The 13,266-nt window shown below is 28.2% G+C and overlaps 1 protein-coding gene across 1 annotated transcript in view; it reads left to right on the top strand.

Annotated features, from left to right (window-relative positions):
• Positions 1-13,266, top strand: part of LOC117176539 — a 62,966-nt gene that overhangs the window by 1,796 nt on the left and 47,904 nt on the right. The window contains exons 2-5 of the mRNA XM_033366795.1: positions 8,501-9,002; positions 11,589-11,691; positions 11,803-11,891; positions 11,988-12,280. Of these exons, the coding sequence (XP_033222686.1) occupies positions 8,501-9,002; positions 11,589-11,691; positions 11,803-11,891; positions 11,988-12,280 (987 nt within the window). The remainder of the gene's footprint in view (positions 1-8,500; positions 9,003-11,588; positions 11,692-11,802; positions 11,892-11,987; positions 12,281-13,266) is intronic.

Genomic DNA, 13,266 nt, shown 5'->3' with positions numbered 1-13,266 from the left:
AACCAACAATTTTTCTATTTTAAATTAAAAACAGTTGAATACAAAATTCCTGAATCCTCAGCTTAAACTGCTTAATTTTTAACCGAACATTTGCATGAAAATATCTTTCGCCTGGTCCCATAGACAAATCTTTTATTCTAGCCCAGTCCCAAATTGAATTGCCAAATATCCCTTATAATATTACTTTAGAAAATATGTTTTACACATACTGGAAAAAAAATTATTAGGAATGATCAATTTTATCTAATTTATTTTCAAGTTTCTTCAATTTAAATTTTTTGTCTAGTGTTTGTACCTGCAAGATCACATAAAAAGAAAATTATACATACTATAGAGCAGCTTGATTCAGTGGTCAAAGAAAGAGTCTGGGAACTCGAATGTCCGTGACTTTGAGCTCACAAAAGTGATAGTGTTCCAGGATCATTAAATGTTACATAATACTTGACCAGAGCTCGTAATTTACGCTTCGTTAAATCAATCAATGAAAATCTCCGACACATAAATCGTAATTTGTATCTATTTTACAGCATTGATTCTGAAAATATTTTTTTAACTTATGCTAAGAAAAATTTTAACTAATGAATATATTTTATTAAGTTGAATAAACTTTTGTTTTCCAATTAATTATTTTACCCTCGTGAAACGTTACTAGCATGTAACATTTAAAACCCCTTTTCTCATTTATCAGTTACGGATAATAATATTTTAAGTGCAGGAATTGCACAGAAATCTTGGGTTAGAAAGTGTTTGAAAAATGCTTTTTATGAGATTCTCAACCTTGAATATTTGGAATATTTTAAGTTTTTTCGGAAATTCGTACTCATAAAGTGTAGAAAATTGCACAAAAATTTTTCAAATTTACATGAAAAAATTTACATTTTCATGAAATATTTATTAACAGGATTGAATATTCGCATATGTTTTTACGACTTTGAATTTTGAAATGGTTTATTATAGACAGTTTTATATGGCAGAGATGGAAGTAACTATGCGAATCAGTTTATAAAAACTTGAACGACGTAACCCCATTGTTTCGAAATCATACAGCCTTAATATTTTCCAAACAATCGACTGTCGCTTTCCATGTGGTAGAATAATATCGATATGGGTATTACTTTTATCAACGGTTGAGATCATTTGCACTCTAAAGAATTATAAATTATTTAACGCTATCCCTATATGAAGTTACTTTCACTATTTATATAAAGTAGTATCATCAAACTTGCTGTATGCGATGCAGTTGTTTTGAATCTGTGAATAAAGAAATAAGTATTACCTTTTTGTAAAAAGACTATGAGAGATTGCATGTCGTCCAATTTTCTTTATGCTGGGAAAAACAAACGAATGTGGAAAATTAAATTATACTTCGCCTGGAAGTCGTCGAAATATGATATTACCGGTTTGTTTTTCAATTTATACAAATATAATTTTCCTAAGATTCTTGCAATTTTCTTTAATCTGAAAATTTCAGATACGTTGCAAAATAGTCTAGAAATTTAAAAAGAAAATTAGTTTACTTTTTAGGATTTAACAAATTATTACGAGAAATTCAAGTCAGTTTATAAGATATTTGGGACTTCCAGATATTTGGAAAATTAAAAAAAATTATTTCATATATTTGCGTAAAATCCACCTAATGTTAAAAATATTTTTTATCCGTATAAAACCTTTAAAATTCCTAAATATCTTTCAGAATGTCTCCAATTTTTGTCAAAAGTTCGTAAAATCATTGAAAATCAAAAATTCACCCTAAAATCTTCCACCTTTTAGACTTTTTTTGAAAGGGTTTTAAATTTTCTTTAAAACTTAATTCTTTTGAACAAAAAGTTAGAAAAAAATTTCCTGTGAATTAAAAGTAAAATTCTTCTATTCATTCGAATTTAAAAAAATATTTCGATCTTGCTAAATTGAATCATTTTCATTTTAAACATTCTAAGCTCTTCATAGAAATTTCAGGAAATCTTCTGAAAATTTTCAGATCTTTTTCAATTTTCTCTGAAAAGTTTCCCATTAATCTTTAAAATTATTCGAACTTTTCCTACAATTCGTTTTAAATTATAAAAAATTTTTAAAATTGAGTTGAAATCTTTTCAATTCTTCAACAGTTTTGAAAATCTTTTAAAATGTTTTGAAATCTTTATAAATATTCACTTGAAATAAATTTTTAAAAATAAAAATCCTTTTAGTTTTCCTAGGAATCTTAAGAAAATATTTTCACTCCCTTGAAACCTCTGACTATTCTTAAAAAGCTTATTTTTTCGCAATATACATTTCTTTAAATCATTCGAAATTATTACAAATTTGAATTATTTTCAAATTGTTTAAAAACTTCTAAATGTCTCTTAAACATAACCGATTTTTTCTAAAATTTTGTAATATTGCACAATTGCAAAATTTCGCTTTGAAGTTTTTACAATCTTTTACAAAAATGTAGAAAATAATTTAAAATCTTTTGAAATCTTTTCCAACTTTCTCTCCGTTATTATATAAAATAAAAAAAAATTATTTCCAATTTCCCCAATAATCTTAATAACTTTTCTTTATTATTTTGAAACCTTTCGAAATTGTTGAAAAATCTTCTGACGTTTTTATTTTAAATCCTGTAAAGTTTTAAAGTATACACATTTTTTTATCTCCTCCAAATATCTCTCAAATTCATTCGAATTTTTAAGAAAATTTTGATTTTGCCCAATTGATTCACTTCATTTCAAAATCTTCTAAAATCTTTTTCGAAATTTAAGGAAAGAATTGAAAAAAATAACACATCTTTTTCCGTATTTAATTTAAATACATTTTTCAAACAACAAAATCATTAAAAATTTTCCCGTTAATCTTGACAAAAATTCGTTTCAGAAGATTTTCAGAACTTCTAGACCTATAAAATATTTATTTAAATTTTCGAATTTTTCGTACAATTGGTTAAAAACTTGTTTTTTAACCAAAAATGTTTAATTCTTTTGAAACCTTGCAAAATTCTTTAAAGGCTTATTTTTTCTTCTGTTAAATTTTTCTCAATCTTTGGAAATCTTTAGAATTTTCAATTATTTTTAAATTGTTTTAAAACTTCTAAATATCTCTTAAACGTAACCCAATTTTCTCTAAAATTTTGTAATATTGAAAAATTACACAAATTTCCTATGAAATCTTTTACATTTTTTTAACAAAATTGTATACAATAATTTAAAATAATTTGAAATATTTTTCAAGTTTCTCTTATATATTATTTAAAAATTTTAATTAATTAAAAATTTTCCCATGAATCTTAAAAACATTTTTTTATTCTCTGTTAGGAGTTTTAAAACATCTACATTTATTTGTTAATTAATTTTAAATCTTTTAAACTGTATCCTTATTTTAAATTCTTATGAAAACTTTTGAATAGCTTTTAAACTTACTAGTGTTATTTCTAAAATTTTGTTATCTTGCAAAAATGAAATATATTGCTTTAAAATGTTCTACATTATGTTGCAACATTTTAACAAATCATTGAAAATTTCTTTAAATCTTTTTCAATTTTGCGTTAAAAATCATTTTTCAAGATAAAAACTAATTCAAAATTTTCTAAGAAATCTTAAGATTTTTTGTATACTCTTAACAACCTTCAACATTCAGTGGAAATTTTGGTTCACAAAATTGATGATGCAGAAAATTCGTAATCTTAATTGAAATTGACATTATTATTAATAAACATATATTAATATACATATATTAATATTAATATCAATAGATAAAGAAACTGAAATTAGCCACTGGTAATCAGATTTTCGACAACTATGTGTCCGATATTTTCGAGGTATTTGGTACCATCACTTATTTTAGATAGGAAAAAATTAAATACACTTCGATTAAAAAGCAAAAAAAATGATTTTTTGTCGCTATTCGATGTGAAGAAATAAACTTAAATTATACGCATAAATCATCGGGATTCAAGTCAATCTTATCTGTATCTATTTGGTTGAAAATTTGTAATTTGGTCAAAAATTGATCTTTGTAATTAAAAAGTTTTGCCATAGGGATAAAAATTCCAATTGTTTTGTTAAAATTACACTGCTTGGTGTAAAATCGTCTTTCGTGTTTGAAAAATCGACCATTTGGTTTAAAATACACCTTTGTAGGTTAATATTTAAAACTATTTTATTAAAAAATTCCTTACTGCGTTGAAAATTCTACTAGTTTAATGAAGTAATATTTTTTTGTCAAATATTTAGTTTGAAACTTCATCTTTTAAAGTAGCAGAGTCATCTTTCTTGGTTAAAAATTATATTTCTTGGTTAAAAATGTAGATACTTTTTATTCAAAATTTAAATATCTTTGAAAAAACGTCTTTTTGGCTTCAAAATTGAACTATTAGATAAATATTCGTCTCCTTTGCTGATAATGCAATTTCTTGGTTTACAAATTTTTGTTGTTAATAATTCGTCTTCTCGGATTGAAATTTCATCTCTTTTGATAGAAAGTATATCTTTTGATGAAAAATTCAAATAGTTCTATTTTAAGATTATTTTGGACTGTAAAGTCTGATCTTTTAATATTAAATGATTAAATAAATGTGAAATCCATGCTTTTGAATGACCCTGAGAATTCTTGTATTAACTCAGAAGAATTTCGGTTGAATCATTCATCATCTGAATAAGTCATTATTAATAGTACAATGATAAAATTGAAATAAAAATAATTGTAATTTGTACCAAATTTAAAGTTATGAAACTATTTATGATTTCCAAGATTACATAGAAATTATAGCAATTAAAGTAAAAAATGAAGGTTTGTTGATAATTTTACAAGTCATTGCAGATTCTAGTGAAAGTAGTTGCACCATTCCTTTCACATGGCCCATTTTCAAGGAAATCACGTCATGGTCTCATAAAATATTTTCATTCTCTTTTTCTAATAATGTAAGGTCACAGAGAACTTTTTTTTGACATGATTTGTCATCTACAATGTCGATTCTATACTCTTGTCTCATTTTTATGACATGATCGTCAATTTTATTGAAATACAAAAATGACAATAAAAAACTATTGTGCCTCAAACTTATAGATTTGAAAACCATTTAAACATGAAATATCTAAAAAAATACACTTATTTGGGATGAGACACCAGTTAAAATTTTAACAACCCATTAAATCAACTTTTCACAAATTCTAATCTAATTCTAATTTTCTCAAAAAAAGGCCGAAAAACAATTATGCTGTGTAAAAAACAAATATTTTCATTTATTTACTTGATATTTGTAGAATGTATGCACGTACCAAGAAAACACGGCTGTTTATACCGAAATATTTCCTATAACATAACTACGTTCGTTCGGAAAATACTGCATTTTGAAAAAACTCTCTATCATTTTTTGAGAATTCGCATGTAATATTTGAATGATTGTAACAAATCAAAAAATCTGCTTAAAATATAAAATACGGGTTCCTTTATTTTCACCATAGAATGATATACGCTAATACCAAATCAGATTGGCTGAAATTTGAAGGAAATAATGTTCTCGACATGCCGATCAAAAATTTCTCCTGGAATTTCTAGATCCTATGACTAGTTTCCGACCTATGGGAAATAGAAGTACGAGATTTTGAAGTATCCTAGGACTATGTGTAAAATAAGCTACAGATAAAACTTAACGTACAGTAGAGATTTTATCAGATTTAATTCATAGAAAAATGGTATTTAATCATAGTGTGAAGCCTCTGTCTCGAAAACGAGATATGGAAAGCTCTAAAAGTGGAGTATTTTAATCTATAGTGCGATATATCTCGAAATAGAGGCTAGATACATCAAAATGTTTCTGAAAAAAGTTGTCGGGGGTAAAGGGTATCGCATAGGTACCAATGGTTTTGACCTTGAATTAGATTTTCAAGGTTATTTAAAAGGTCAAAGTGATTTTTCTTAATGGAAACCGTTATTTTGACCTCGGTCTTGAAAAGACGGGATATGATCATTTCGTAAAGCTAAAACGGTTTCCTGACTACCGTATGTATAATTTCAAATGGAAAATTGTGGCATTTTGATTAAAAAAAGAAGAAATTCGATTTAAAAAAGAAGGTCAAATAAAGTTCAAACATGCAAAAATGGCTGAATTCTGTTTATTTTAGAGTAGTTCCTATTTTTAGCACTACTCAGGAACAATGACGTGGATATAACAGGATTATGTTCCCTTTGGGATGCTTCATTGATATGAGTCCCCTTGCCTCTCACTAATCGGTGTGCTTTATTACAGTCATTCCCTTGCCTCTTACTATTAAGACCACACCCGACTAGTGAGAGGCAAGGGAAATCACTGTAATCAAACACCCCGACTAGTGAGAAGCAAGGGGGAATCCCCGTAATAAAGCACCCTGAATAGTGAGAAGCAAGGGGTCTCATTTTAATCGAGCACCCTAAAGGGTACATAATCCTGCTCCGATCACGTCGTTGTTCCTGAGTAGTGCTAAAAATAGGAAGTATTCAAAACTACAACAGAATTCAACCATTTTTACATATTTGACCTTCATTTGACCTTGATATAAACTTTACGAAATGATCATTTTCAGAATTTTTAAGTTCGGAGTTAAAATAACGATATCAATTTTAAAAAATCACTTTGACTTCTAAATAACCTTGAACCCCCTATTCAAGGTCAAAGCCATTGATAACTTTGCTATACTCTTTGCCCCCGACAACTTTTGCCAGAAACATTTTGATGTATCTAGCCTCTATTTCGAGATATATCGCACTATATATTAAAATAGTCCACGAAATGTCGTATTTAAACGAGTTTTCCAGAATTTTCCTAAAATTATAGTGTTTTCCATACAAGTTTTTCGATACAGACGCTTCACGCTATGATGAAATATCATTTTTATTTTAATTAAACTTGATAAAATCTCTCATGTATGTTAAGTTTTATCTCTAGCTTATTCTACATATAGTTCCAGGATACTTTAAAATCTGGTACTTCTAGATTCCACAACTCGGAAACTAGTCATAGGATCTTGAAATGCCACAGGAAACTTTTGTTTGGCACGCCGAGAACATTATTTTTTGAAACATTCAGCCAATTTGACGGAGACGTTTTTGCAATGTATTTTGTGCGTGGTCCTTTGGCTTAATTTGAAAGAAAATGTTAAAATAAAAGGTGAATTTGTTACCACAAGAGATGAATTTTTTAAAATAAATTAATTTAAACCAAGAAAGATGCATTTTCAACCAAGAAAACGGCTTTTTTACCAAAGAAGTTCACAGTAATACAAAATGATGAATTTTAAATGTGAATGAATTTCATTTTTGCATTAAATTAAGTAAGTCACTTAATTTCAACCAGAAATGGTACTTAAGTGCAGTGTCTCGTATCTGATATACGAGTAATATGATAATTAACCGACAGGTATGTTGAGTTTGGGATGAGTTTCATTCGCGCACTCTGAAATTCAATTTGTGCTGGCAGAAGGGCGTGCGCGAAATGCGATGCGGCGATGCGCAAGCACTTAAACGGATTTCGGCGATTTTAGAAGAGGAGCCAAGAGATCAACTGAGAGTGGCCAATGTGGCGTCGATATTGATGGATAGTAGCGATCAACACTCAGCTCATGATAGTTGTTTCGTCAACGTTTCCTGATTTGATATATGTACTCAGATCTATAACGGATTTTGAGTATAAATAGAATAATGGTACATATGTGATAAAAAATATATGAAAAGGGATTGAAGATTCACGTTCTGCACGTGATACTTGAACTTGATTAATTAGGCATAAATAAATCATTTATTCAATGCTCACATTAAAAAAAAATTATTTCCTAAAATTATTCGATTTTTAATTTTATATTCATTTCATGTTCCTAATAACTGAACGATATCGCATAAATGTTATGAAATTCAACAATCAGCTGACTTAAATTAACCTATAAGTTTCATTCCACACGCACGTGTTGAAGGAAAGTCAACAATCTTTCTGTCTTAAATTAACGTATAAAGTACATTTTACGTACATAAAGCAGCTGACTTTCAACAAAGTGCGTTACTTAAAGTCATGTTATCATCATCAGTTGACATTCAACTGGCGAATTTTGGTTACAATTACAATTTTGGTTACATCTGAACGTCAACCGCCTTTTTCTACTGAAATTCAGATTCTTGTATTAATGTGTTGAATTTTAACCCAAAAGGACAAGTTTTGTATTCAAAAGAACAAATGTACAGCAAAAAAGTTTAATTTTCAACAAAGAAGTTAATTTTCTATAAAGAACGATAAATGAAAAAAAATCCTTTTCAGCCAAATGATCAAATTTTCAAGCACGAATGATTAAAATATACTTATTTGTCGTTTTTGGGGTCTAACAAAAGTCCTATGGATGTTGTAATTGCAAAGAAATTATAGAAGATAAGAATCATGTAAATCATTATATTTTTATTATATTACATTATTACTGTAAATCATTTTAATTATTATGAAAAGTTATATAACAATAATTTCAAATAGAACATTGTGATAATGGTAAATTTGTATTATTTACAGAAAAGAAATACTTCCATTTTTTTTACTGATAATATGGTCAACTTCTACAAAATCGGACGTTCTAGAGACGATAGCGCAATGGCCTTTGCTAGATTTTGCATTGCCGTACGATGCAGCCTTTTTGCAGCAATTTCGATCAGAAAATGTTGTACCAACTGGAATAGAAATTACCTGGCGCAGAATATTCATAACAACCCCTAGACTCAGAGCTGGTGTTCCAGCTGTTTTGAGTTTCATACCTAGAAATCTTCCTCTAGGAAGTAGTCCCCAACTTCAAGCTTATCCATCATGGGATTGGCATGTATCTGGAAAAGGAGATTACAATTGTTCAACAATAATTTCAGTTTACAGGACAAGGATTGATAGATGTAACAGATTATGGGTTTTGGATGCTGGTGTCACAACCTCAATTGATGATTTTAGACCTGTTTGTCCACCTAAAATTCTCATTTTTGATCTCCAAACTGACAGGCTTGTTCGATTGATTCAATTCCCCAGAGAGGTATGTTAATCACTATAAACAGCATTCTTTAAAAATTTAATTTCTTTTGTACTTATGACCAATTTCAAATGAAATCGTGTAGTCTGACCCTGCACTGAGAAAAATGTATATTTGGCCAAACTAAAGTTTGGTTGGGACTAAAAGAATTAGCCATATTTTGTAAAAGCAATATAATTGTTTAGTTGTAGTAGCGTTCAATTTGCAAAAAATTTGCCTAAATAATCACAATTAAATTTCATTCGGATAATTCATGATTACAGATGGAATTGTAATTAACTGAAAGATTTTTTCTCAATTCAAATGCATTTTACTGAAACAAAGTATTTTCTCTTCTTCTAGCTTTTTATTTAAACAAGGGCGTTTTGGTTTCATTTTGTTAAACAAAATAAATAGGCTAAAAGTTTTTAATCTTAAAATCCAAAGTCAAATCGAAGAAAATCACTGTTACGACACTGTCTCTTTCTTATAGAAATCTGACTCTAAACAGCGAACATGAACAATTCACAAAATTAGAGGAAGATTTGACGCAGACGATGATGGTGTGCATTCGATAGGTAGGGTCGAATATGTGCCTTCAAACTCGACTGTCGAAAACCCGGCTGAACCCCGGAGATGGTTTTCTGCAGTTTTCCTCTTCCTTGGCAAAACGTCGAGGCAAATGCTCCTTACTTCTAATAAATTCGAATGTAGCCACAGGTTATCACTCATGCTCAAGGACTTTAATTATACTTTAGCAGTGAGGATGACCCATATATATATATACCTCTGTTCCACCGGAGTTAACAAAAAATAAAAGGCATAGTACGATCAGTTTATAACCGCAGTGCTACGAGACTTAAATAAACCATCCTAACACAACAATAATAAAAAAAATAATAATAATTCACAAAATATTTGTAACATTTTCCCGGATAATACCTGACACTAGTTTAACACCATAAAATTGTATTTTATTGAAAAAAATTGGTAAAAAACACACTGATCGAAACTGCAATACGTGGCTTTCTCGGGCATATCAGCTTACATAAGTCATATTAAAAACTGGGGCTTCGGGCCAAATACATTATTTTGTTGCACCAAATCTTTTTTAGTATCTTTTGTTTTTCACCAAAAAAGAATTTTATGAACTTAGAGATATGTAAATATTTAGGTGAATTATGAAAACATAATGAAAAGGAGGAGGGCCAATAAGGGTGATTTTTGGGCAACAAGTGTCACATTTTTTGTTGTTGTAAATATGTGTAGTGGAAGTTGAAAGCTTTTCAAAATACCCACGGAAATGATCAACCGATTTCAAAGTTATTTTTAAAATTAAGTTTTTTCTTTAAAAATGTAATCTTAATATTTTAATAAATTTATTTTTCATCTGGTCGGAATGGACGTTAAGTATTTTCTGTTATTTAAAGAGCTAACTCGATCGATAGTGTTGTTTTCTGTTTTCACGGATAGTGGAATGATATCTATATTGATTGATGGTAACTATCTCTGATGAGAATACAGATTCCTTTAAAGTTATTTTTTTCAAATTGAAGCTAGATAAATTTTAAAAAGATTTGTCGACTTATATTTTAGAAAACGTAATTTTGTTTCGTTTATTTATGAATAGAACAATAACACGCAAACTATTTAAAATGAATGATATGAATGTGCAATCGATAAGAAAAAATCAGCAAAGCATATGAATTAATCGATTTAATTATAATTTAATAATTTGTTAATAAGAATTGTATTGTTATAGACAACAGTAGTAGATTTTTAAATGTTTTTGCATATTTATTAAGTCAGTTTTGACTTGAACTTAATTTGAAGACATATTCAAACGTAAAAGCATAAAAAATTACCTTTCTTATTTTTGTTAACAAATCACTTAAACGAATTGCCAGCTTAAGATTTTTTTTAAAGTTTCAGGTTTTTTTTCAAACGGGCTTTCTTTGGCTTGCCAGAGATAAAATTTAATAAAGTAAATTGTCATTTCACGACAAATGTGATTGTTGTGAAAAAAATAAATAAATAGATTCTTGGGTCAATCCAAAAACGCACGTTTCAAAAAAAGGATCTGAAACTTAGAAATAAGTCACACTGCTAGTTTGTTTATTCAATTTGCTTATAAAAATTAAATTTGTCACGAAATTATAATTGACTTTCCTGAATTATCACTGACAACCCAAACAAAGTAGTTTTTAAAAAGTACCTACAACTTTTAAAAAGTTCTTAAGCTGACAAAATTAAAAACAGAAGCTCAGAACTCAGAAGCTTCTTTTACACATAATAGCCAAAAACTTTCGTTACTCGAAACGCAAAAGTTTCTTTCAATAGTAATTGTATTTGATATTTAACAAAACATGTAACTGAATTTTTCTAAAATTATCCTCAATTTAAGAAAAGTAATTTTCCAAACTTTATACTGATTTTGCCTTGGAAAACAAGATATTAAAGCCTTAAATAATTCGATGACATTATTACCGTCCGACTGCTTGATTTCATAAGAAATCGGTCTTATACTCAGGAATAACAATAGTCCTAGGTGAAAAGAAATATCAATTTTTTTTAATTGTGACAAGAGTTGATTAATTTATTAATTTTTAGGTTCTCCGACCACATAGTTTGTTAACTAATCTCATTATTGATGATGCAACAGCCACTACTTGCGATGATGTTTTCGTCTATATGACTGACACTACAGCAGCAGGTGTATATACTTTTTAAAATAATTTATTCCACTAATATTTTCAAAAGCCTATTTATTTAATGATTCTAATTGCAAATATGTTTTGTAATTTAAACTTATTTATTATTTTAGGTCTGCTTGTTTTGGATGCTACTACTGAGAGAAGTTGGAGAGTCTCCCATTCTTCCATGTTTCCTGACCCTGATTATATGACATATCAGGTGAACTAGACTATTTAAAAGAAATTTTACTATACTAAAATTAAATTTGATGAAATTATTAGGCAATTATAAAGACTTTTTTTTTTTAATTAATAGATTGGTCCAGACACTTTTGAACTTCCTGATGGTATAATAGGACTGGGATTTTCTCCAAGATTAGGAACTGTTTATTATAATCCTCTTGCTTCTGATCGAGTATTTAGTGTTCCAACATCCGCTCTTCAAGCTGGTGCTCCAGCTTTTGGAGAAAAACTTCCAGTGACTTTGATTGGCCGAAAATCTAGTCAAGGGCCAGCTTTGACTGTTGATCCTAGAGACGATTCTATTATATTTTCACCGCTTACAGAAACTGCAATTGCTGCTTGGCATCCGCAATCAAATAGTCAAAGGTATATATAAAAAATCAACATTACAATTTAATATTTATAAAATAAGCATTGCTTTTTTTCATTTGATAAGTATGAAGTTTGTAAGAATTTTTTAACTAATTTTGGAATTGTTTAAATTATTTTTATTCATTTAAACCATTTTTTCACCTTTATAAATCGTGACATGTGATTATTATCAGAAATTAATGATGTCATTAATGACGCAGTTAATGAATAATAAGAGTGACATTTGTTAAAGTAGGAAAAAATTCTTTTTTTTGCGAATCTCTTACATCAAGTCGCTCAGTAATCAGCATTTTCTTATTTCAATTCTCAGATAAGAAAATATTGAATAATAAGGAAGATAATGTAAGAGATTTTTAAAAAAGTAGAATTTTCTCTACCATTACTATGAAAAGGCGGAAGTGGAAAGATTAGTAATTGTTTAAATAATTTAAAACCATCTTCAAACTCTTCAAAATTTATAAAGGAACCAAATTTTTTAAACAAATTAAAATTATTTAAATAATTGCTAAAAATGGTAAAAAAATTAATTACTATCAGCAAATGTACATTGTGTCATTAATTCCAGAAAATTATAACTTCTCACGATTTACCGGAGAACAAATTAGTTAAACAAATGAAAATGCTTGAACCATTACCAAATATGTTAAATATATATATTGATCTTAAATTTCATTAACTGTATCATTCATTCCGAATAATAATGCTTTTTCACGTTTTACAGAAGGAAAAAGTTGTTGAAACGAATAATAATTGTTTAAACAATTCAAAATTGGTAAAAAAATACTTCTTAACTTGTCTATTTTGCATTTTTGGGACATTTTCTGGACACAATACAAGTGGATTGGTGGATCGAAATTAATAATAATTTGATGGAAATTATTCCTGGAATATTCTTTAATTTACAAAAAGTTAATAAAAAGGAATTCTATCTTGTATTTTTTCTAAAATCGTGATTTTCTCATATTTAAAACCCCACGTCA

Source organism: Belonocnema kinseyi, chromosome 7 (assembly GCF_010883055.1).
Source record: "Belonocnema kinseyi isolate 2016_QV_RU_SX_M_011 chromosome 7, B_treatae_v1, whole genome shotgun sequence".
Classification (NCBI taxonomy): domain Eukaryota; kingdom Metazoa; phylum Arthropoda; class Insecta; order Hymenoptera; family Cynipidae; genus Belonocnema; species Belonocnema kinseyi.
The sequence above is the reverse complement of the archived record's forward strand: the minus strand, read 5'-3'. Positions and strand labels throughout refer to the sequence as shown.